Source organism: Artibeus jamaicensis, unplaced genomic scaffold, assembly GCF_021234435.1.
Source record: "Artibeus jamaicensis isolate MK-2021 breed Jamaican fruit bat unplaced genomic scaffold, CSHL_Jam_final contig_1015, whole genome shotgun sequence".
NCBI lineage: Eukaryota > Metazoa > Chordata > Mammalia > Chiroptera > Phyllostomidae > Artibeus > Artibeus jamaicensis.
The window spans coordinates 5555613-5582306 of NW_026521194.1; the positions used below are offsets into that span (position 1 = coordinate 5555613).

General features: G+C 45.3%; 1 protein-coding gene across 1 annotated transcript in view; it reads right to left on the minus strand.

Annotated features, from left to right (window-relative positions):
• SGPP2 (sphingosine-1-phosphate phosphatase 2) overlaps positions 1 to 26694 on the minus strand; it is a 99915-nt gene that overhangs the window by 44572 nt on the left and 28649 nt on the right. Inside the window, exon 2 of the mRNA XM_037147490.2 lies at positions 17722 to 17880. Coding sequence (XP_037003385.2) covers positions 17722 to 17880 — 159 coding nt within the window. The remainder of the gene's footprint in view (positions 1 to 17721; positions 17881 to 26694) is intronic.

Genomic DNA, 26694 nt, shown 5'->3' on the forward strand with positions numbered 1-26694 from the left:
AGACTCTAACATAAAATACCATGTAACTTCTTCAATAGCTATAACATCTAAGATATACTACAGGGTAAAAAAGTGCTGGTATGATTCATTGCTACATACTTGATCATACCACTAGTTACATTAATGTCTCCGAATTAACCAGTATTTCATATTAAACATAAACACATATTTGATGGAGTTAATCCAGCGATTTTCAACCTTTTTCTTTTCACGGCACACATAAACTAATTACTAAAATTCTGTGGTACACTAAAAAATATATTTTTTGCTGATCTGACAAAAATAAATAGGTAAGACTTAATTCATTCACACTGGACAGCCATTATTGTTTTAACTGTTATCATTCTCTATTTGACAACCCAAAGGGGAAGAGGTCTGTCTCCCTGACCAGTCAAGTGTTGCATGTTTTAAAAATTCTTGTGGCACACCGATTGAAAATCGCTGTTGATCAGGTGCCTAGGTATTCCAACAGAATTAAAATAAATTTCCTATTATTTTAAAATGCTGTCACGCTCTTTAATACCCACATTCTTTGTAAACTATTTATTCATTAGAAACAATAGTGAGACAAGCTAATTAACTGTGTAAACACAGCTGAGAAATAGGTATTATATAGCAAATTCTCAATGGTTCTCATTAATTCTGGGAAAGCTGGATCTAAAATATTTAAAGTGAGAGAGCATACAAGATGTCATTAATACTGGGCTGTGGAAGGTGCTGTTGGTTACGTTTTAATATGGTTATAGCCAATGCTTGTGCTTTGGAATATAAAAGCAAACGAGGAAGTTGCTGTGTGTTTAAGCAGCCATCTTTCCCAAATGGATGCTAAGTATTAGCCTCAACCAATGACTCCTTCTCATTTTCTTATGATTTATATGTTGCTTTGGTTAGAGGAAGAATTCAAATGCTTTCCTGGAAGGTATTCTGCAAGACAAAAGACCGTGTACTGCATGAAGGGAACAAACCCACAGTGAATTCTGCCACAGAGGGATACGGGAGCCTGAGAGCCACAGCGCAGCTCCGCAGAGGTCCTCTAGGGCTGGAGTCCCCACGTCGTCCGTCAAATGAAAAACAAGCTTGGATTTAGGGAAGGATAATCTTTGCTTGAAAGACTGGGGAAGGGACTTCCTAATTCATTTTTATGTCCTGCAGCACAAGCATTGGCTATAAACTATATTCCAATGGAATCCAAAATCACTTTTCACAACCAAATATTAAATGAGTTCTTATATTTTCTCTCACTTCATTTCTAGTACAGTAGGGAGGCCCCTCTGATTGTGAGATCTGCAAGTTCAAGCAGAAGGGGGCTTTTCTTTAGATGAGGAACAAAGGCTGGAAAGATGCTCCCTGAGTGAGGGGAGGTGGCTAGGACAGTAGGTCAGTGCATGTTTGCCCCCAAACCAGCTCATTCTCGGGGGGGGGGGGCCTGAAGGAAGGGCTATGTGCTGGCTGGGGTGAAAGTGTGTCAAGGTTCAAGGGCCTGGGGATGGAGAGAGGCTTAACTCAAAGTTTGGTCAAGTCGCGATAGAAGGTATTAGTCCAGATGGGCCAGTGAGGACCAAGTTCAGCTAATCATTCACAGAACAAAGAACGGGAATTGGAGGGTTTGTGTCTCACCTTGCCACAGGTAAACAAGGGGCGCATCTGTGAGTTTTGTGTAAGCCATACAGGGAAGGCTGGGTCCTTGTAGGAAGTCACTTCCTGGATCACAAATGGAACCTTGAAGGTTCGCTTTTCCGGGAGGACAGGGCTCAGGTGAAATTCAAAAGGGTTACCTTTCCTTCCTTTTATTTTTAAGCCAAGAGTTTGTTGAGTGCTTTATCTAATCAGATTTTGATTGCAGGGGAAAATGTAGATTTAAAAAGGGCTTTGGTGAAAGTATTTTAAGGTCATCTCTGACATTGGTATCCCCTACAGGACTCTAATGCCATCAGCAACTCCTCGATTAAGGATACACTGAAGAGAAGCTACCAGGAGGTTTCTGAGAAGCCGACACCAGGCAGAGCCAGACTCTCCAGCATTGAAACAGGGCAAACTTACCTTTCAAAGAGAAAACAAAAATGATTACCTTTACCACAGGTTTAAAGGTCTTTGAATCCTGCTCAGATTTACCCAATATAGCTTACAGTGGCTATATTGGATATGTTTGTGTATACAGTTTCTGTACATTTGAGTATACAGTTTTCTTTGTGAAAATTAAAAAAGGAGACCTCAACCAAGACTGGAGTTAGGAGGGCCTAGAAGGGGACTCTCATGCCCTGACACTCCTTCTTCATCACATCAAATGGGAAGACACCTGCCTTTTACCTCCAATATAAAGGTGTTTTCTACTCTTAATACCCAACCAGGAGGAAGGAAGATATTCCCCTCCTCTGGCAATAGCCTGGCCAGTGAGAGACAGTTACAACCCAGCCAATGAGAGAAGACACTACATTTCAAATTCCCGATTTCCTCCAATGGGCTCTATGGTATCACAGCTCTTTCCAAATTCTCCTTTTCTCTATAAAAGAACAGTCTTCTCCTTTGTTATCCTTATCTGCCTAAGGTTGTGTTGTACTTGTATGTCGTGAATTGCAAAGCTTTGCTATTTCTGAATAAATACGTTTTTTGCTGATAAAATAACTGATTTTTATTGTTAAGGTCAACTTCTTCGAGCTTTTTTTAAAGGTGCATTTTTGTGTCCATGGATATTTCTCTACATCTTTCACCTACAGTCTAGACTATTGGGACCTTTCCAAAGATTCTTCATTTGCTCCAAAGATCCTTTCTTTTAAGCCTGACACAGTATCATGAAGTCAAATGAGGGCTGGATTGAGAATGAGATCATGGTGTCATTAATATCTCATCCTCAATTCCATCATATGTAAATGCAGATATTAATATCTTACAAAACTAATGTTACACTGAGATAAGAACATATCTGGAAGTTCTGTGCCATCTGTGGAACTGTATGGTTCTTTTCTTACACATTATTTTTAGAGACAACGACTGACTTATGGAAATCTTCTTCTTTTCTACTTACATGCCCTAATATCATATTTTAAATATAGAAATACTGCAGAACCTATTTCTATAGTTTTCTTACGTCCAGCTGTTTTCACAGTGAAGGTGAAGAATTGACATGAAACCAATTACACCTGAGTACAATCTCGTTATTGTAAGAGGCAAGAACAAGGACTTTCTGGTAAAGGTGGCAGCCTAGGTAAGCACAGCTTGCTCCCTCACACAACCATATCAAAATTACAATTAAAATATAGAATAACCATCACTCAGAACTGTCAGAAATCAAGTTGAAAGGAAGTCTGAAACTATGGAATTAAAAACCCACATCCGCCCAGACTAGTAGAAGGGAGGGTGGGGGAGGTGTGGAACAGGCTGGTCCCACATCCATGTGTGGTGGATAGAAATCTGGGAGGGATATCCTGGGAGTGAGGAATCCCAGCTCCACACCAGGCTCCCCAGCCTATGGTTCCAGTGCCAGGAAGATAAATCCCCATAACTTCTGGCTGCAAAAACCAGCAGGGAGTGAGTCAGTGGAAGAAACTTCTGGAGTCCCAGCAGTTCCATTTATAGAACCCACACACAGTCTAGACTCACTCCCTCTGAGCTCCAGCACTGGGGTAGCAGCTTGAAAGGCAGCAGTGTCATACAGCGAGGGACTGAAGTGTCCGGCATGAAGGTGAGAACTGAGGGACAGAAAGGTGGGCAGAGGCCATCATCCCTTTTCTAAGCCCTCTCTTCACAGAGCCACAGAGCTGGCAGGCTGGTGCCATATCTGAAGCTCCATCAACCTGGCTCACACTGTTTGACCCCACCCTGCAGATCCCCAGAGACTCTGTCTCACTCAACTTATGGGCCCACCCAAGCTGATTTTCCATATGGATGGCTGGTGGCTCATGCTTCACAACTTCCTAAATCCTCTCAAACAAGCAACAGCCAGGCTCAGTAGTCTCCAGACCCTGTACTTCTTGTTAAATGGCTGCAGGCCTGGCACTAGCAGCAAACCAGCCTAAATTCACAGCTTGGCTTCACCTGGGAATATCCAAGCCCAGCACAAGCAGCAGCCACTTCAGGTTGCTTTGTAGCTCAGGCAGGGTAGACCCGAGCAAATCACAGGTGGAGGCTGACCTTGGCCTGTACCACCCAGGAAACCTCAGGGCCTGAATACCCAGCGGACAGCTATAGAGCATGTTGGAGCACCACCACCCTGTGCCAGCACAGCTGGCCTTCAGAGATTCCTATGCTTGTCTTCCTACTTGTATCAACATTTCTTGCTTAAACGCGTACAACCTCAGGATTTGGGGTAAAAATTGTCCAGAGGACCTGAAAGGAATATTGAACATTGCCTGTGTTTTCTTTGGGGCATCTATTCCCCTAGGGTTTTCTAGGAGAATCTCCATCATAAAACCTCTGTTCCACTTACCAAGCGTATTTCCTGATCCAGAGCCCATTCCGTGCATGGAGCTCTGTATTTTCATCTTCAAAGGGACACTTTAAAAAGGCTCTGGGTGCCTTTATATCTGCTCTCTAGATTTACCTTAAAATACACTCCTCATGAATGTATAACGGTATGCCAAATTAACATCCTTAAGAGACCGAAATAACAAATTAGCACACATGTAACTATCCTTTTAGGCAGCTCTACCATTTTAAAAATAGGCACCTGGTTTCCTGAAACTCAGACTCTTGACAGAATGTTAATGCTTTAGTCCTTTCAGGGTTAGAGATGCACCCTTTTGATTGCTCCCTAGGGCAAATGTTGAAATGTTCTTTGTAGATTAGAAGCTTTTTTTAAGGCACAAAATGTAGTCTTGTACATTCTAAAAGCTTTCTACAGTACAAATTCAAGTTTAAATTTCTGAACTCAGGCCCCAACAGGCAAAGCTTGTTTGGATGAGTCTCCATCTTTCCTCATTTTTTAATGTATCCAATTAAACAGCCATGCCGTGGTCTCTGTTGGCTAGTGAAAAATGGAGACTTTTTGGTCCATCCCCTGTGTCCATTCTTTCTAGTTAAATGTCTCCCCCAGTTATGTAGACAAACACTGAAGAGTGCACGTAACCCACATTTAAGAAGTGCCCTTGGAAAACATATTTGCCAATGATACTTCAGACAAAGGTTTAATCTCCAAAATATACAAAGAACTTACACGACTCCACTCTAGGAAGATATTGAACCCAATTAAAAAATGGGAAAAGGACTTGAACAGACACTTCTCTAAAGAGGACATACAGAATATCCAGAGACACATGAAGAGATGCTCAATATCGTTAGTTATCAGAGAGATGCAAATTAAAACCACAATGAGATACCACTTTACACCAGTCAGGATGGCTATAATAGACAAAGCAACAAACAACAAATGTTGGAGAGGGTGTGGGGAAAAGGGGACCTTAGTTCACTGTTGGTGGGATTGCAGACTGGTACAACCATTATGGAAAACAGTATGGAATTTTCTCAGAAAAATAAAAATTGACCTGCCTTTTGACCCAGCAATTCCACTGCTAGGATTATACCCCAAGAATCCTAAAACATCAATTTCAAAGAACCTATGCACCACAATGTTCATAGCAGCACAATTTACAATAGCCAAGAGTTGGAAGCAACCTAGGTGCCCATCAGTAAACGAATGGATCAAAAAATTGTGGTACATATACACAATGGAATTCTATGCAGCAGAGAGAAAGAAGGAGCTACTACCTTTTGCAACAACATGGATGGAACTGGAAAGCATTATGCTGAGTGAAATAGTCCAGGCATTGAAGGACAAATACCATATGATCTCACCTTTGACAGGAAGCTAAAGAATAAAACAAACAAGCAAACAGAATAAAAACAAAGACACTGAAATAGAGAACAAGTGGGCAGCGACCAGAGGGGAGAGGGAAGGGAACTTAAGGGGAAAAAGGGGGAGGGATTTTGAGGAACAAGTATGAAAGACACAGGGATGAGGACTGGGGGGGGGAATGGGAGGGAGGGGGGAGACCAGGCGGGGGGGTGGGGTGGGATGGGAGAAATAGATAAAAAAAAAATGTACTTGAAAAATAACTAAATAAAATTTAATATTAAAAAAAATAAAAAAATAAAATGTAAAAACCAAAAAAAAAAAAAAAAGTGCCCTTGGGGGTGTGGTCAGGCTGGGATGGGTGTGGTCGCACTGGCAACCCTAACACAGAGGTGCCCTCTGGGGCAGAGTTAGTTAAATCCAGAGGCAAGCTTCCTCCTTTGACTGAGCCTTCTGATATGGTCTAACCAGAGAAATCAGCTATCTTAGTTCACTCATTTAGCCTTCATTTGTTTTCCAGTGTCAGTTTAAAAGGAAGCAAGCTTCTTGCTGCTCACAACATGCTGATTTCAAAGTTGGAGTTTTGGGGGAAACCTTCAGAATGTTGTTTCCCAGGCCCTAGAGTCAAATTGCTATGTATTTTAAAAACATTTTCAAATTGAACATTTTTTCCCCTTCTGGCTTCAGTGCCTGCAAATGCCAGAAGAAATTTAATTTTGAGAGGGACAAAAACATCACATCTCTTTCTAGTTAAATATGAGCATATGCAATGCAAACAGTGAATTTATAAGCATGCACACACACGGAAACTCAGAGCAAGACTCGTGAGCTTGGTGATTACTCTGTGTCTGCACTAGGAGAGCCCTGAACTCCACTGAGTCCCTTTGTCCCTTGGCTTACAAGTGCTTTCTAGTGACTCAGACCCTGGGTGGGTTCAACTATCTCCCTAAGGACCCCTTTCACAGAGAATCACGAACTATTGCTCCTCTTGGAGGCCCCAAGAAACCTGGTAGGAGCCAGCTCAGTGAAGGCATGTGGGTGGTGTCACCCCAGGGAAATTTGACAGGGCCAGAGGCATTCCTGAAGCCAGAAGATACCATTAAAACAGTCTGAATATATTTTTGATAATTGTAAACCTTTCCAAATAACAGGAGTCCTGCCGGTATTTTGCTCAACTCCACATTTCACAGATGATCAAACTGAGACCCAGAGATCAATGTCATCTGGCCAGTTATTAGTAAACTCCGGGCTGTAATCGATCACACCCTGTAACAGCCCGCATGCCCGGAGCCATCCCAGCCTGGCCACTCCCCCCAAAAGGCTTCTCTCTGGATCCGATGACTAAAACACCAGGTGATGTAAAATAAACGGAGGCAGAGCAATTCACACTGGGATCAAAAGCCACGTCTCCTAATTCTTAAAGGGAATACACTATCCCTTGAGTCAATGATTCCCTTTAGGTTAAAGATTCAAAGTTATCCCCATCCCATTCTCTTTTTTAAAAATGTATTTGTAATAAGTCCAAGTCATGTTTAATCATTTATAATCCATTTATCACACAGTAGCATATAAATTAGATCAAACACTGCATAGATGGACAGATGGACAAAAAAAGTGAATTACTCTCCATCGACAAATGTGACAGGTTTAGGAAACTTTTCCTTATGTTTTCATTTTTTAAAAAAATTAATGTGCAACCGGTAAAGTGAAGAATAAAGCTAATTGAGCACGCTGAATATATAGTAAACGCTGGGTCACACTTCATTAAGGGAAAAGGCTAATGCTGCACGCAGTGGTCCACAGACAGGGGTCTGGAGTGAGAGCCACGGGGTCAGAGCCTGGCTCTGCCCCACCTGGCCAGCCTCCTGACGTTTCCTCATCTGTAAAAGGCGAGTCCTGACAGCACTTCACTCAGGGACGTTTCTAAAGCCCACAGCCCATGTCCAGCACGCAGCGAGGAATCGGTGTATTCTGGCTGCGGTGCACTGTGAGCTCTCGTCATCCTGAAAGCTGGCACAGAGGCTGCCCCCGGGTGAGAAACAGTCATGCCGGCAGACAGCCACAGGCGGCCTCCGTTGATGAATTTTACAGTGTAACTTGTTCCTAAGCAGTGGTACTGCAGCTCTCTGAGAATTAGACATTCAGTACAGGGGGCACAGTCAGAGCCTAAGGGCTGGACTCAGCCAAGCAAGGAACATGCTGGGCCTCGGACACCAGTAGTGGCCAGGGTGCCTGGGGGAGGCCTGAGGTCCCAAGGGAAGCCCTGGGGACAGAGTCAGGCCAGGAAGCCTCAGTTTCCCAGTTTAATCTTAAAAATGGCTGAGGTCCAACTTCCCTGAGGCAAAGGAAGTGCCTTCCGGTCACTGGGTAGGCCCACTGGGCCACCAGAGCAAGAGCTGGGCTGGCATCTGGTGGCAGTGTCCTCTAAACAGGTGAACTCTGATCTGCACCAGGGAGAAGAGGCTACCAAAGGCCCCTCTGGGGTAGCCCCAGGCTGCACTGGTAAAAAAAAAAAAAAAAAGAGGCAAGAGGAGAGATAATAATACCAAATTGTCTAGTAACTCCCCAGCTTCCAGAAAATTCCAGAGGCCAAAATAAAGTGTGGCCTGTCCAGCTGTAGAGTGGTGAGCACTGAACCTTTCCTTCCTGGTCCCAGCACAGGGGCCACTTCCTGGCCTTGGGACTCTGACGTTGCAAGAGAGAGACTGAGGAATGAAGGCTCTGCACCCGCACTCCCCACCCCTGCACAGGGCTGCTGAAGGAGGGGCAGATGAGGGTACCCAGTGGGGGGCAGATGAGGGTACCCTGTGGGAAGCAGCCTGGGAAGGGCAGGACTACTGACAAGAAAAATGCAGAGCCTTCCCCACAGGGCTCTGTTCCCTCAGGCAAGGACAGTCCCCTTTGGGGCAAATCCCTATCTTCTGATGGGACACAGCAGGACCAGGACGTTGTACGTGTGTGCGGTGGACCTGGGCACTGGCCCAGTGCTGAGCACACCAGCAGGCAGCCTTCCAGATCAGGCCTCCAGCCCTGAGACAAAGGCACCCAGGCCCTCTCCACCCTCCCAGGTTCCGTGATGGAAAGTGTAGAAAACCTGAGGCACAGGGTCTGATAAGTGGCAGGGAGTGGGAGGGGCCTCCCTAAGGACCACAGCACAGAGCATGGAGCCCTGGAAGGCAAAAGAGTCTGGGAAACATATATAGGACACTCACAGACGGGACTTTGATGGTGTGTGGAGCCTTTCGACCCAAAGAAGCCAGAGTGCATTTCTGAAAAATTGAATGAGGGGGAGACTAGAGTTTAGCCATTTGAGGACAGGTGGAGCAGTGGCAGCACAGATGGCTCTGGGAGATAGACCCAGGTGTGGATGCTACCTGTGCTACTCACTGGACGTGTCCCCTTGGGTAAGCCTCTTCACTTGATGGGTTTCAGTTTTTTCGTCTGCGGAATGGGGTTCTTACCTATGAAGCCCCTGACTTGTAGAGGAGGCTCAGCAAGCAGCTGCTGAGAACCACATCAGGGCTAGAATGCAGCCTGGGCTGCAAAAGGAAGTGATTGGTTTGAGAATAAAAAAGAGTTGTTACGATTTTACTTGAAAATTTCATCTGAAAGAAAGGTCCCCACGGCCTATTGCCCGGGTCGTTCTCTTTCCTTTTGTTTCACAAATGAATGGGAGAGAATCTGGGACACAATCCAGCCCAGAGATGCTTGGTGAGGACCCCTAGGGACCGGTTTGCCCGTAGGCAGTGGGCGGAGAGCAGCCTCGACCTCTCATCCCAGCCGGCGGCAGCTGAATTCAGAGAGCAACTGATCGCCCTGTGCTCTGCACCGCCAGAAGCTCCTTGGTGTCGGGTCTGGATGTGACTTGGCAAATTTGACCTGTGTTGCTTATAATAAGACGTTAAAAGCCACACCACAAAGAAAAAGGAGAAGGACGCTCTGTATGAAGTGTTTTAGGTTTTTTGCATCATTTTAGAAGATCTAATCTAATTTTGTCCTTAAAGACATCCGGCCCCCAGGCCCCTGGTGTTTCCAGCAATTTCATACCCAGCTAATCTTTAATCACACCTCTAAGAGATAAATTAAGTGAAAGCGTTCAGAAGAGATGCTTGGGGCATGGGGGAAGGTGCTGGTCTCTATCTGGGAGGATTTTAATTCTGCAACCAAGACAAAACACAACCCAAAACGGACCAAAAACCATCCATGCAGTCTTAGGGGGCTGGGAACAGAAACATTAGGGGGAGATGGGGGGGGTAGAGAAAGGGGGGAAGGGCAGGAGAGTCAGGGAAGCATGGGGCACTTTCTCCAATCGTCAGAAACGAGAGGGTAGGGAATCATTTTTCAGGTGATCATGGTGATAATCGGAGAGATCCAAATCTGTCTACTCCACCACAGGGGCCCAGTTAAAAGGGGTTGTTTTTTTTTTTTTTTTTGAAAAGGAAACTCCACTAAAATCAAAAGATTTCCTTATTGTGCTTCAAAACCAATACAGTTTGCATAATAAACCCCCTAGAGACATTTACTTAATATTTAACTAAGGCTAAATTACAAGATTCCACTTCAGAGGCACTGGGCAGAATCTGTGACGCCTCATTCTGTTCCGTTCAATGCAAGTCAGCAAGGGCTACAAGCTGGCCATTGTTGAAGGCTTTTCAAGACTCATTAATCTCAAGCGAGAACCCACTTAACAAGCAGGGCAATCTTTTGAAGTGAACGGTGGTAGTGGTTTAAACAGAGGATTAGGAGATAATCACATTGCAAGTCATCTTTTGGCACTAAAATTGACCCCAGGCTGGGGGCTGTGAATCACAGGGACAGGCCAGGCTGTTTTCCTCTCTTCCCTCACCCGGTGCCTCGGACAGCCTGTGACAGACAGATGGCAGCCAGTCCCACATCCAGAGATGCCACTGCCTTTTGATGTGTTATCCCAAAGTCTGCCTCTGAACCAATTTATAGAACTGTTCTATAAAATAAGACCTGAGACTCTGCTGCAGATAGGAACTATCTAGACAGTGCGGGCACAATGTAAATGTCAATTCTAGGTCTGCTTTGTATGGTAGGTATTGGCTAGCTAGCCTTCAACAATCAGAAGGTGGGAGATCATTGTGGAATCCATCAGTTTCGACTCGCGCTCCCCAACATCAGTTATGTGACGTGGAAGAATGGGAGCAGAAGGACTTGTCAAGGGGAATTTCTTACGGCTTTATCACCAGGGGTTTGATTGTGTAAAAACAAAGGACATTATATTCATAAGCAACTAAGCATTTTCTTTTAAAGTGTTCCTCCAATCCTGTTGGATACAATACAGCAAATAATTGAACGTTATTGAGCAATGGATTCGATACACAATTCAAATGTACTGTCAGGTACCAAGGGGATTCGCAACACAACACAAAATAAGGAAAGCCACGTTCACATTCAGTCTGCAAAAGAAACAACACTCCTCCTCCTTTTTTAAATGTTACTCTGCCCCACTTTTGCTTTTTCTTCTTACTCCATGTCATGGATGGACCTCCTTCAAATGTCACATAGTGAGTGTGTAAAGAAGGCTCACAGCCACGTTACAAGACTCCAAGGATCCTCTAGTTGGTTCCTTTCATTTTAAAGCTACAGACGCTCCAGGCCAGAATCGTGAAGAACCTTGAGCAAGATTTCACTGCTAGGGTTATTATCCAAATCTCTTGATACTCCATCCTCGCCCATAGCTCTGAGCCCCAGTTAATTGTCTGTTCCCATCCCTGGCACAGCTGTTTGGACCAAGTACAGCCATGGTACCCACCGGCCAGTGAAGGATGGAGTCACACTGCACAACAAGCCAGATCAGACTGTCTTGAAAATCTGACCTGAGGACTTCCGCCAAGATGGAGACGTAGATGGAGGATCCACCTCGCCTCTGTGCACAACCAAATCTAAGAACAACTATTTTTAACAGCGGTCACAACCAAGCCACACGGAAAATCGACAATACGGAGTCCAAAGGACAACTAGATACTCGGCTGGACCGGTAGGAGGAGCCAGGCCAGCAGCGGAGCAGGTTAGCAAGAAAAAATTCCCGGGGCGGTGCGCGGTTCGCGCAGGGAACCGAGGGCGCGATTGCGAGCGAGCTGGCTGCCGGAGCGCACAAAGAAGGGGCGCGGTGGGTCGCTCAGTCGCGCACATTTACGTGCGGAGAAGCCAGTGAGAAGGGAAGCCGGCGCAGGGCAGCAGGCTCGCGCAATTCCGATCGGATAAACCCCATGCGTGCGGAGTGACTGGAAACGCTGGGCTAGCGGAGAGGAACGCCATTGCTCCCTCTCTGACCCCGCCCCCACACACAGCGTCACAAACCAGCGACCTGGGTCGCCCGTCCTGGTAAACAACTAAGGCTTCGCTCAGCTCACTTAACAGCGAACAGACCAAAAATGGCTCTAGGACAACTCAGAGCCCCAGAACCGATAGACCTAAGTGATGAAGAAATAGCCAGTCTTTCAGATGCACAGTTCAAAACACTGGTTATAAGGATCCTTACAGAACTGGTTGACTTTAGCCACAAATTAGAGAAACATATGGAAGCTAAATTAATTGAAATGAATGGGGATACAAAAGATTCCAATAGTAATGGAAAGAAAATTGGGACTCAAATCAAGGGAGAGAACCAGAAGGAAGAAAAAAATGGTCAAACAGAAAGGAATGAAGAAATAAGAATTCAGAAAAATGAGGAGAAGATTAGGAACCTCCAGGACATCTTTAAACGTTCCAACATCCGAATTATAGGGGTACCAGAAGGGGGAAAGGCACAACCACCAGTTGAAAAATTATTTGAACAAATAATAAAGGAGAATTTCCCCAAGATGGCAAAGGAAATAGACTTCCGAGAAATCCAGGAAGCTCAGAGAGTCCCAAAGAAGTTGGACTCAAGAAGGAACACACCAAGGCACATCATAATTACATTAGCCAAGATAAAAATGAAGGAGAGAATCTTAGAAGCAGCAAGAGCTAAGGGGACAGTCACCTACAAAGGAGTTCCCATCAGACTGTCAGCTGATTTCTCAAAAGAGACCTTACAGGCAAGAAGGGGCTGGAAAGAGGTATTCCAAGTCATGAAAACCAAAGATCTACAACCAAGATTGCTCTACCCAGCAAAACTTTCATTTAGAATGGAAGGACAGATAAAGTGCTTCTCAGATAAGACCAAATTCAAGGAGTTCATCATCACCAAGCCCTTATTATATGAAATGTTAAAGGGACTTACCTAAGAAAAAGAAGATAAAAAAGACGAACAGTGAAAGGACAGCAAACTCACAGTTATTAAGAACCACACCTAAAACAAAAGCAAACTAAGAGGATAGCTAGATCAGGAGCAGAACCAGAGAAATGAAGATCTCAGGGAGGGTTAGCAATAGGGGAGTGGGAGGAGGGGAAGGGGGGAGAAGGTACAGAAAATAAGTAGCATAGATAGTAGATAGAAAATACATAGGGGGAGGGTAAGAATAGTAGGGGAAATACAGAATCTAAAGAAATTGAGACACATGTTCATGAACTAAAGGGGGAAATGGTGGGGGAGGGGTATGCAGGGTGGAGGGGAAGGGAGGGGGGAATAGAGCAAATGTAATGGCATAATCAATAAAAAAATTATTAAAAAAAAAAAAACATGATTTCAACCTAAAAAAAAAAAAAAAAAATCTGACCTGAAAGATGGTTGGAGAGTTACCAGCTGGCAATGGGAGGTAAAGATGCAGATACGTGGAATGACAGCTTAATTGTAGCAGACAGCTATTTACTGGCGCCAGTTCCTGTGTGGGTCTGGGTTTTATGGGTTTCCTCGGAATCTTACAACAAACCCCCCACTTTCTGGAGCTAGTTGGAATGGTCTTGGCTTCTGGAAACCAAAAAATGCTGCCTATAAACATGGGCCTGGTGTTCCTCTCTTGGTATTACAGAACCACGAGTCTCTAACCAAACCTTAAAGTTGCTGCTGGAGGTGGAAGCAGAACCCCCTCCCCATATACACTCCTTGCTTCCAATCAGGAAGATCATCAACAGTCCTGATGGTGTGGCTCAGTTGGTTGGGCATCATTTTGTGAAGCAAAAAGTTGCTGGCTGATTCAACCAGCATTGGTTGATCCAACCAATGACACATCAGAAACTCTGATAAGTGACCGATGACAGAAATAATGACTTGAGTTGATATCTTTCAGTTAACGTAACAAAAGCTTCTTTTCTGGGACAAAATACGTTTGCCTGCCAAGAAAGGCATATAAAAGACATTTACATAGAATAAAATTGATAATGCAATTTGGCCAACCTCACGCACAGCCACAGCAGAAAAGCAATAGAAGAGAATATTAGGCACAACATTTTAATGCTTAAAGCTTCCGCTTTAACATCTCTTTAAAGAAAATTGACAATGAATGCTTTTCATATCATTTAGCTGTTCTTCTAAGAAACAGAGTTGGTAGCCCGTTCTCTCTCTTTATCACAGAAAGCCACATTACTTAATCCAATGTGATCCTGGACAAGTTATTTAGCCTTTCTACATGTCAGTTTACTGATGTGTAAAATGGGCCAGCAATAACCACTTCTCAGGATTGCTGACAGGATTAAACACGGTAAAATATAAAAGGCACTATTATAGTGAGATGCAACATATAACATGGCTTACTAGCATTTGAAGTATTACTATCCCAATCTAAAAGATGATGAAAATGATACTGTTATGAAGATCAAATACGGTAAAGAAAAAAGCTCTGAGAAAAAACCAGAATGAAATGGAGGCCAGCAAAAGCCAGAAAATATGTACCACAGAGGGTGGAACAATTGCGATCTTGACAGTAAAGCAGTTAGAGGACCTAAGTTCTGCTAAGCTATTTCAGACCCTGTGAGTCACCCTGAATTTAACAAGTGATTTGTAAGAGCAATAAAACCTGTTGGGACTTCATCCAAAAACAACTGTAAAATTAATTAAAAAATTTGACAGGGGGTCTGGAGCTCCTGAATGCAGCTGCCTTCCAAAGGCTGCTGGGTGTGATTAGATGTTCAAAGTGACAAGACTTCAAGCTCTGCCCCTTAGATGACTAACATTTCTTAATCCTCTCCCCTCGAGGAGGCAGTCCTTAAGGCAGGGATATCCCTTCCGCGAGAGAGGCTGCCTCTTGGTAAAGCTGAGGAGAGCCTCAGCCCGCTCCACCCCCCCCTTCCTTCCAACCTCCAACACCACTAGGAATTTCCCTTCCCTTCGTCCATCAACACTGGAGCCAAGCTAAGCCTCTCTCATCATTATCTGTGTAGTGCAGAGCGCCCTCCCTTCCTACCTCTCAACCTTTCTCAACCTCCCTCTCTCTTCCTCCTTTTCCTCTCCTTCCCCTCCCTCTCTCTCCACATATCTCTCTCTTCTGCACCCCACCCACTCATGGCCTCCCTTCTCTCCGCCAGGAACTGCTAGGACCACACACAGAGCCTTACAGACACAGCTGACCACACGGAACATGAGAATTACAGAACACGTTACTCTCAGTCTTGGGTGCCTTGTGGCCTTGGCCGTGTACCCAATTTTAAAAGCAAGTCACAGGTCGCCAAAGTTCAGGACAAGCTGCAGCATCAAAGATTGTGCTTTCCTTTCTCGGGCAAAGATTTTATTGGCTCGCTCTCTGACAAAAGGCTGGTAATTCTATCTCCAACAGGAAATTCTTTGCGCACTTTGAAATAAGGACTCCAAAGTGGAAAATAACAACCAATAAAGATAATCAGAGAGTCCTCTGACCACCGGCTCCCACCACCCCCGCCCCCAGGAAAAGCTTTCCACCCTGGGGGTGCGGGAGATAATTAGCCGTGAACTGACCATACACATCACAATATATTCCCAGGTCATTGTAAGTAACTAACATCATTTGCCCCACTAAACCATCATGAAAGTTGGATTTTCTTGTTTTAGTGTCTCCAAAAACTCAAGCACGGTGGGTCTTTCAGGGACTTTCAGATCTTAAAAACAGAAGGAATACTCCCGCCCTGGCCCCAACTCTGCAGGGGTAGGAGCTGGATTCCCACAGGGCGGGGACAACTGCCTGACATTCACCTTGTGCAACATGCATATTCTATCGGAAAGGGTCATACTTTTTTTTTTTTTTAAGATTTGATTCATTTACTTTTAGAGAGAGTGGAAAGGAGGGAGAGAAACAGCAATGTGTGAAAGATACATCGATGGGCTGCCTCTCGCACACCCCCCAGATGGGGACCCAGCCCAGAACCTGGGCCTGTGCCCTGCCTGGGAATGAACCTTTTGGTTCACAGGCCAGCACTCAACCCACTGAGCTACATCAGCCAGGGTGGGTCATACTTTTAGACAGAAGCTAGCTTTCGGAAGAGAGCTGGCCAGGAGATAGGGGTAGGGAAAGGAAAAAGTGGCTTGTAGTTTTAGGGAGAAAAGGAGAAAACAGGAAGAATTTGGGGCCAAATAATCCTAACGGTAAGCCCTAGGGACTTTAGTGGTCCTTTAGGTTGGAGGCTTCAACCCAGGCCTCATATGTTTGGACTTCAAGGATTCTGTGTTCCATTGGCATATAATGGTTGTCGAACGAACGTAAGCCTGCATTTAAAAAGTGGGAGATTGCCCCTGAAAACGGATCCGGCAACTCCGGCCCATTTCTCCTCACGGCAGTCACAGGAGGCGCAGAGGGACGGCTGGTGCTCAGTGCCACACGTGCTCACACGGTGGCGCTCCCGATATCCCCCCACCCTTGCCACCTCTCTCCACCCAGGACCTCACTGTTTCACTTCTCTCCCTGCCTTTGGGGACATTTGAGTTTACGGCGCTTGATCAAGGCCACTGTAATTTGTCCTACAAGTGGAAAATATGTAGCCCGGGCGGGGCCGTCACGTGCTCACGATCGCACCACTTCTCAAAGCAGAGCTGCCCAAGAACCCGACTCCTTCCTGCACAGCCAAGCATGCCTGCACCTCCCTTCTTCCTGCAGCATCTGGAGTGAAGAAACCAGTCACACTGGCATCCTTGTCCCCGAATCTCCTCCCAGCTAAGCAGTCTTTGACCTTAGAACATCTCGCTCTGAGACCCTTGTGCCCTCACAGACTAGTCACTGCGAATTACCATGTTCTCAAGTAGAAACGTGAACAGGCCTCCCACGGACCAGGCCCAGAGCTCTGTGCACACTCTGTTCGCCTTCACGGAGATGCTGGGAGAGGCGCGTTATTAACACCATTTTACTGATGAGACAGGTAAGGCTGAGGGCAAGGGCACCCAGACAAGTGCAGGGCTGAGCTGCCCGCCCTTGAACCCAGGCCTTTCGGATCCCAAAGCCTGTACACTGGCAGCCCGCCTTGCCGCCTTGCAAGTATCCACCACTTCCCCAATAGTAATAATAAAAAAAGACCTAACTGGGTCCTGAAAGTTAAACAATAGAGTCCTGAGTAAAACCTCAGAAAGGGCTTTCGCCTCCCCAGCTGGAATTTTGACTGCGCTTTTGTTTCCACACCAGCTGCCCACCTGCACAGTCAGTACCCGCAGGGAGGCACCCTGCCTTACACGGTTTTGTCTCTTTGATGTTTACAGAGTTCACTTAATGCCACTCAGAGTTACTAGTCAACAGCTTCTCGTTTCAGTTTCTGACCCAATTTTACTAAAACGGGCCCCTCAGGATGCACGTGATGGTTCTCAAAAAGGCCCTATCTTCTCTGCACATCACTTCTCCCTTCTTCTGCTTTTATTCACCCCCAGGGAGGTGGACACCCCCGGAGAGGTGGACACCACAGTTTTGTCTGGTTTTGCAGACAGAACAAGTTGCATACGTAGAGTTTTAATTCTTTCTGGTATTTTCCCAAAGTAAACCAGGGAAAAACTCAACTCTAAGTGATTAATAAAGGAACGTACGTGCAGAGCACTTGAATACCAAGGCAGGTAGTTGTTGCAGAAGCAGTAGCGATCAGCGAGTAATAGTGATACTTACCACCCATATGATGATCAGTCTTCTGGATAAATAAGGGTCAATATTCCAGTAAGTGAACGGGAGAAACGTGATGTAGAACACTTCCTGACCCAAAGCAGCTGAAAATCTGAACAGGTAATAGTAGAAATAGTTCTTCACGACGTACTTCTGTACATAAGCCTGATGAAACAGAAGGGTAGAGGACTGTGAGTTCACTGAACGCGTGGCAACCGAGCCAATTTTGAAACCTCTCTCTGAAAAGCAGGTCTCAGTTGCCAAGGCGCCGCCTCCCGTACCACTACGTCATTCATTACGGATGATCGCATCGGTGTGCGTAGTTGTGGAACATCTGTCGACACATTTCCTTCGCACGATCACAGAAAATATTAGTCCTTCAAAAATTTAAATAAGTCACATCTGAGGCAGAAATATCAGGAAGACACTCACCCACACAAAGCCAAAACCTTTTTCCTGGGTATACAGGAGGATAAGTCACAGCAGCCATGGATAAACTAATAGAAAGACTTAAGGAAAATCAGCTGCCGGTGAATGTTTTTAGTTTACATTTTAAGTGGGACTGAGGCGGCCAACCCAACACAGCAATGGTGCAAGAAAAGTAGCAGAGGCACACCGAGTCTGCTAACATGCACCCCCATTTTCTAGCCTGTTCCCCTCTTATGCTGAAGTAGGAAAAGGCAGGGAAAAGAAAGACTTAAGGGGGTTAAAAGAAGAATAAGCGACCTATTCAAAATATCGTAAATGCCCTTAAGTTACGGCATATTCATGATGAGTTAAGAAATTAAGCATTCTCCTTGCGGTAGTCATGGACTCTACTAAATCAAAGTAAAATGCCAATATTGAAAATGGGGGGGAGGCGGGGAGAAGCAGCCCTACCACCGGGGTGACTTGTCAAGACCCTTGTAGATCTGGATTTTGTTTTGTTGGTTTTTTAATAAAAATTCTGAGGTCCCTGAATCCTGGGGGGATTTCGAGAATAAGGTATATGTATTTACTCTGAACACATTCTTCATGCACCTGTGATGGCCCAGAACCTGTGCTGGGTGCCAAGAGAATTCAGATGAGTCAAGCATGACATCGGGGTTCAAGGAGCTTTTTTCCAGGGGGAGTCAAAGCGTATAATAATTTGGGGCAATGGATTTTTACAGGTCCAACGCTGTGTTTGAGGCCTTGAAAAAGGCCAAGAGCACGTAGTACTAAAAGAATGAAAAAAAAAAGATGACCTTGGAAGTTGCAAGAATATAACTGTAACTGATGCTGTTGGCTGCCTACCCAGCATTCCTTTCTCCTCTCGAAAAGGTTCCTGACTTTATTCCAGCACCTCTACCTCCCCCCACAGAGCCCTGTGACTCAGGGGGAAGCCGACACTGCCCTCAGCTCCAGGGGTGGATCTGTCTGGATTTGTCTCAGCCAGTCACAGAAAGTTCAAGAATTCAGCCTCAAGCCAAGCAATGCACGGCACTGCTGAAAGGAACCGTCAGGGCTGAGCACGTGCTGCAAGCCACAATTTCTTCTCTCTTGGGGATGTACTTTACTTTTCATTGAATTCAAATGAGAGAGAATGGCAATAGATCCACCCTAAACAGGGAAAATAATAATGCACAAAATGAGTTAAATAAGGAAGTGTCTCATTTCATTTTTCTGCCGAAATAATATTATGATTAGATTTGCAAAATAAGGACAAGGGGCTGTGAGAAAATAGGTGACAAACTCCCATCTCTGTTATCTAATCTGAAAACTTATCTCTCTGCAAGTTCTGTTCTATACGTGTAGACCGAACAGGCCCTACCTTCAGGCAAACACTTTAGCGTGAAGATCATTTTAACCTGCCAGCTACCAGCTGCACCTGGTAATCTGTCCCGCATTGAGGCTTTACAAGGAGAACTTGAGCCAAACTCTGACAAGGGTCAGACCTTTCCCTTGTGTCATTTCATGGTTCCCAAGTGCTGTTGACATTGTAAACACTCAGTGACAACCACTTCCCTACCCTGGAGATTTACCTGAGACCAAGTTCAATGATCTTAATCCTAGTAATTGAAAAGACCGTCAAGGATGACAGCAAATTGCTCTTGTGTTCCATATTACTAAGTAATATATTTAGACATGCTTCTTACAATCTCACAGGAATTTTTTTTTTTTTTTTTGGTGGAGCAGGGGCAGATATTCTCTAAATCTTTGAGGAACAGAAGAAGCAAGGGTAAAATTTTAAATATCAGCCCATATAGATAGGACACCTACAGGAGTTTTTAGAGAACTCTGTACATATGATTAAACTTGAGAGCTATTACCTCCAAATTCTTGGGGGTTATTATGTATCGAAATAAAGCAATGAACTACTTCCTCTTTTTTTAAGAATAAGAATCTAAGTTTCCTTGTAGGAAATCTCAGTGTGTACAACTTCAACATATTTTTGGAAATAACAAGAATTTCGGTTCCAGCGTATGTGTTGGTCCCATTGGGAACAATTACAGGGAGAAGAAACATGGGTTAGAAGCAGAAGTGGTCGGAGAGGTCAATGGCAGAAAGAGCTGAGAGGAAGGAAACCAAGCCTCAGAAGCCCAGTGACACAGCTCTGTGAAATTGGCAACGTGTAAGGGGCTGCCGGCCCAGGCTGCGGGGCAGTGTCTCTGGGCACAGACCTAACAGACAGGGATGAGCAGCTAACTTTTTAGACAAAAAAGAAGGCACTGAATGCTGAGGGATAGAGAGAGACTTTTAGCAACCAAAGGCTTCTTAGTATGCCTATTATCTATCACGAAGCCAAATAAAGAAGTTTCTAGGAAACAAGGGATGATAAGCTAGAAATTACTCACAGATTCATTCTAACTAACTGCAACGATAGTCTCGCTTGTTTATTTTATTGGTTGGCTTATTTTCCTGAAAGTTGAAAAACAAAAGCGTTTCCGTAGGTGAGAAAGTGTGATTGCAGTCTCCTAATTGCATCCTGCCTTTTTGGTCGTGGGTTCCTTAAATGCCCATTTTTCTAACATTGGGTTTTCAATAACTTAGCCTGTGGGCCAGAGAGGAGCCACTCTATTTTGCTGTTACCGGGGTATTTGTGTTCTCTGCAAGGTTGCCTTCAATACACAAACAGATTCAGGGAGATGGGGAGCCACGTGGGCTCACCGTGAGGGAAGGAAAAGAACACTGAGAATGTGTCTTTCTGGCTCAGCTCAGCTCTGAACCCCTGAACAGCGTTTTTGTTTTGTGTTGTTTTTTGTTTTTTCCCCCAAGCACACACCAAGGAGTCCTAAATGCGAAGAGAAGTTGGCTAGGTTGGTGCCCAAGGGCTGACCGGCGCAGCGGAGCAGCAAATGCCCAGCAGAGTTTTCAAAGGACGTAAACAAGAAATAGTTTTCAGCCAAAACAATGTGTGACCTCAGGGAAGTCACTTTGCCCTTCTGAACTTCAGAGGCCTCAACTGCAAAGGACAGAGTAGCATGAATTCAGTTGCTTTTTAATAGACAAAAACTTTTAAAACAGGAAAAGGCCCCTTAAATAAAATGGCACCCCAGGCCTATTACACAAAATAAGACTGAAAGTCTGTACTAATTGGTTGAAAGTGAGGGGGCTCAGAGAATCCCTATTTTGGGCCCTGACCACTTCCAGCGCCCCTGGCCCTGCTCTGGAACAGCCCCTCAGAGCAGGTTTGGAAACCAAAGACCTCCGCCTCTGCCAGACGTCACCTACCACGGTCCTAGGTTTACCTTTGGCCCTGAGTACACAGGCTATAGACACACCAACCCTGAGGTCTTTTGATAAACCCTGAAACAAAAGTCATCGCACAATCTTACTACTTTCTCGCTTTGCTCAGTTAAGAGCTACAAACAAGCATTTCTCCAAAGGTCAAGTTTGAGACACTCCTGTATCTCGACAGAGCCGAGGGGAGTCCACGTCTCGGAGGACATCTGCCGCTCTTAGCAGTTCTCTCCAGCTGGATCTCACTCTCCAGCGCTGAGGGAGATGCGATGATTCAGGTCCGACTATGTGCGTAGTCTTACTTAAACATAATCGCAAGGCCCGAAGCTCTTTCGTGGAGAGCACACCGAATAGCAGTGTTCCTTTCATAATAACTTTGCTTCAGAGAAGTTTCAGAGACTGGAGAGGAGGAAGCCAGTGAATACAGGGTGAACTGACCTGCAGAGCAGGAGGGGCCGGGAGGAGGACACCTCTGAGCCCAGTGGCGGGGACCTCAGATGCTGGAGCCAAGAGTCTCAGAGCGAATCCTAGCTGGCGCACCACTCACTACCTGAATAACTTCGGCAATGCCTCACTTTCCCCTTTCAGAAATGTAAATTATACGAGTACATACCACATAGGGATGTTGGGAAGCTTAACTCAGACATTGTTGGCTGCGTATGCAAAGCACTCAGTTCAGACCCTGGTGGAGAAACAGCTCAGTGAGACGCAGCTGTTGGCCGTGACTGACCACCACAGTGGTGAAGATTTCTAGAAATTGCTTCTCAATTCTAATGCGTCTTTGAATCACCTGGATCCTGTTAAAATGCCAATTATGGTGCAGTTCCCCTGGGGCAGAGCTGGTTGTTCTGAGTTCCCAGGTGATGCACGAGCTGCCATTTTCCAGCCCATGGACCACACACTTTGAGGAGTAACGGTCAAGGACTCCCCAGTGAAGGGCTTTTAAACACAAACATGAGGCTCTCAGATTTGACTGTTGGTGTTGGAGAAGGCCCCGATGGGAGTTTAAGGGAACCAGACAATGTGATATCAAAGCAACAGGTGAAAAAGCTGGTGACACACCGGAAGGGAACAGTGAGTGAGTTCCATGCAGGAAGGGAGCCCAGACAGGCACCCTGAGCGCAGAAGCTGCTAAACTAGGGAAAGGCACACCTAGGAGCTGAAATGGCAGCTGGAACAAACTACCAGCTGACGATGCAGAAGGCACTAAGCCATCTCCAGGGTTTGCATAAATTTTTGGATAACATGCAAAGTTACTTAGGTGTCACAGACCTTAAAAAACATTCTTAGCCTTGAGAGACTATCATGATACAGAAAAACAAGCCTCATTTCTGAAAAGGGGCTTTTGCACCTTGTCAGAGTCCTGGCTTGGAAACAAGGCCCTCTGACTCTGCAGGCAGGAACCTCTGTCCTTATGTCCTCTGCTAAAATGCAGGTGGAAATGTGCCTTTTGGTAAAAAATAAAATATAAAAACTGAGAGTATCCTATTAAGATGGGTGGCTTTTGGAAGTTCTAAAGTATTATCTTTTTTAACCCAACCTAAAAAATTGTCATTGCTAAGTACATCTACAATAATATACATTCAACCAGCACACTTATCTCATTAATTTCTGAGGACTGTCACATTGTCACATGCTTGCCCAGGGTCATTTTTCAAGGTAGGCAACATCATTGTGTGCTTGGGATTGTGGGAGAAAAGGGGTATGAGATGATGACCTCCAGACTGACAGTCCTTCATGAGACTAGGGTTTCCCCATAGAAAATACTGTCTGTGGTGGAGGGGATATCCCAAAAGGCGTAGGATTCAGGACTCAAATTTGACAATGCCATGCTCTCTGATTCTCACACTCTGCTTGCGTTCAGCCAGAATTTCCAATCTAGAGCCCAGAGGTCGGGAAGGACAGGCCCGAAGCACCGGATGCTTCTTTCAATACAACCGTTAGAGGTTCCGGTCCTGCTACCACTGTGAAAGACAAGGCCTTAGCACACGTGCCATCACACACCACGGAGATGGAACGTTTGAGAAATAAACACTCTTTCTGAGCTGTTTATAAGACACCAGCTGGCATAGTAACAGGCCAAGTACCAACCAAGCAATGCCCAATGTTTTTATAAAATTGAATACGGCAAGTCTTAGGGGCCATGTTTATAAAGACCATTCATTTCTTGCTACACACTAGTGATGAAGATTGTTTACTACTATGCTCTCATCACTTATTTATTTTTATTTCTAAAGGTTTTATTTATTTTTAGAGATAGGGGAAGGGAAGGAGACAGAGAAGGAGAGAAACATTGATGTACAAGAGAAACATCGATCACATCGATTGATCACCCCTCACCCCACCACCACACACACCCCAACTGGGGGCATCTTGAAACCCAGGCATGTGCCCAACCAGGAACTGAACAGGCGGCCCCTGGCCCCATGGGACGATCCGCAACAAACAGCCACACCAGCCAGGCAGGGCCCATTACTTTAAAAAAAAAACCTCACTCAAGCATATGTTTATTGATTTTACAGAGAGAGGAAGGGAGGGAGAGGGGGGGAGAGAGGGAGAGAGAGAGAGAGGTGCAAAAGAAACACTCATTGGTTGCCTCTCGTATGTACCCCAACCAGGGATCGATCCTGCAACCTAGGTATGTGCCCGGACCAGGAATTGAACCTGCAACCTTTTGGTGTACAGAGGGATGCTTCAACCAACCCAACCACCAGCCAGCATGTTCCCATCCCTTTTAATTACTCTTTTTTTTTTAAATTTAAGTTTAGGAAATCAAGACTTTCCAACCTATAAAGAAAATTAAATGATCACTTAGGAAGCCTAAGAAAGATTGACAGTGTCCCTTGAAGGGGAAACCAGAGGAACGAGACTGTGCAAGGGTTTCTTCTTTCATCTTCAAGTCCAGATAGAATTACAGGCTGGGTGAGCTCACTGATGTCTGCTCTGTGCCGGGGCGATTGAAATTTCAGGATGGCAAGACTGAAAGTCAATAAAATAAAAGGACGCATTCTTCAAGTAAAAGAGCTTGAAAGGGAACGTCGCATTAATCGCTTTCATCTGCAAACGTTAGCCTTGGTCGGGGTCCCTCCGCCTGTGTTCAAGACTAAGATGGAGTCTGGAGGGGACTGAACCCAGCGTGGCTTTTGTTTGATTTTGCCCGGAGCCTTTTCCACATTGCAGCTTTGCTTTCCTCCGGACAGTCCTTCGGATTTCAGTCATCCTCGGGACAGCTGGTATCTTTCTTTTCCTCGAGAGCCAGCTCTCCTATCGGGCACCATCAGTAAAAGGAGCCAGTACGACAAATTGGGAAACTCTTGAAATTGCAGTGATCCGTGGTGGCAAGGACACTCCACTTGTATGTAGAAAGAGGTCGTCTGACAGGAGAAAACACCGCCTTACCGTGACCTGGGGAACTCTGCCTGAAACACACGGGGCCTTAGGGAGCAAATCTAGGGATGTGTGGGGTCGGGTGGGACATGGGTTTGCAGGAACTGCAGGCATGAGCCTGGGCTAGAAGGGCCTCCTCCGCGGACACCACGAGCAACAGAAGTCAACACAAAGAGCAGAAATAACTACCCCCCTTTTTACAGGGGGTGGGAGGACCAGCTGCCCTTTAAATTCTCGAAATGTCTTAAGAACTTAACTGTTTTTCTAAACATTTGGATCCCTTAAAACCTGAAACACATTGCGCCAAACGTTCTTCCACTTAATTGTTAAGCCCTCGTGTGTTCGGGGGGGGGGGGTTTGCGGCAGATGTTTCTGATTCGTTTATATTAACTTATCAACATGACGTTTGGAAGAGCTAGAGGATGTTCAAGAAGGAGCCTTTTAAACTTGAGTTCATTCGTTTTAATCCAGGAATTCCGCCTCCGCTCCAATGCACACACTCAGAATTCAGAACTCAGGAGGCTTGGTCCGGTTCTGCCCTAACCTGGCAGCATGAATTCATCCATTCCTAAATCCCTTCAAAAGAAAAAAAAAAAACTTTTCTAAAGCTTTAAAAGGCATCACCAACGAGGGGGGTGAAGAAGGCCGAAGGGTACAAACTTGCAGTTATAAACTAAGTAAGCTCCAGGGGTGGTGTAACGTACAGCATGCTGACCACGGTGAATAACGCTGCTTTGCCTATTTGAAAGTTGCTGAGAGGAAACGTGAAAATGCTTCACCATGAGAAGAAAAATTCTGTGACTCCGCAGGGTGACAGAAGTTAACAAGTCTTCTCACCATTTTGCAGTCTATGCAAATATTGGGTCATTATGTTCTATACCTGAAACTAGTAGGATGTTATAGGTTGATTATAGCTCAACAACAACAACGAAATGTTTGAACTTTTTAAAAAGGCACCACTCAAATGTAAGAAAGCTATGTGGACACATATAAGGTTTTCTCCTTGGTGATTTTTACGTACAGAGATTTGAAAACAAACATTGAAATCAGACAAAAACAAAACTCAAGTCTGGCTAGTTCGCCACTGAACTCAAGAAGATTTTAGCCAAAGGCTTTCCTGCCCCCATCTCTCTGGATTATCCGGGCACGACGGGCACCGGCTGTTTCAGCCTGTAGCTTCTCTTATCCAAGGCTATGGACTCGGTAGTTATGTGTGTACATGGGGAATGAAGATGAAGCCGAAAAGTACCTTCCTGCTACCCGTCCCCACTTTGGAAATCTAGCTCTCCACCTGTCCAGCTGTCCTGTAACCCATGATGAAAAGGAGAATATACTTGGGAATGATTTCCTTTCTTGACAGGTACCCTCCCTCACCCCCCACCCCCAGGTGGGCATCAGAGCAGAGCAGGATGGCTGGGACAGACGGAAGGGGGAGGACCTTTTGCTGAGAGGGTCTCACTCCTTCCTCACTCCCTCTAAACCTTGGGCAGTGCCATCCACCTCCACCAGGTTTTCAAACTACAGTTCCCTCTGCAAGGCTAGCTCTGGTGAAGTTTGAAGTGGCTGGTCACAAAAACAAACTTAAGGAAGGCTTTGAAGTCGTGAGCACACAGGAAGGACATCCAGAAGAAAGCTGGGCCGGGTCAGAACAATGGTGCTCTCCACCCAGCCTGGTCTGGCGCACTTGGTTCCTTTGTGCCTGTGAGTGTTGGGGTTTGGGGTTGTTGTGCTTTGGGGCACTTTTGATTTTCTGAGCTAAACACATGGGCTTTTTAAGTTACTTGTTTTCCTGATTATCTGATTAATATTCCCTGGCCCCCAGTTAACACATTTTACCTGAGAACATGTGGGAATTCAAAACTACGTAAAAACAAAGCAAAAATTCCCCAC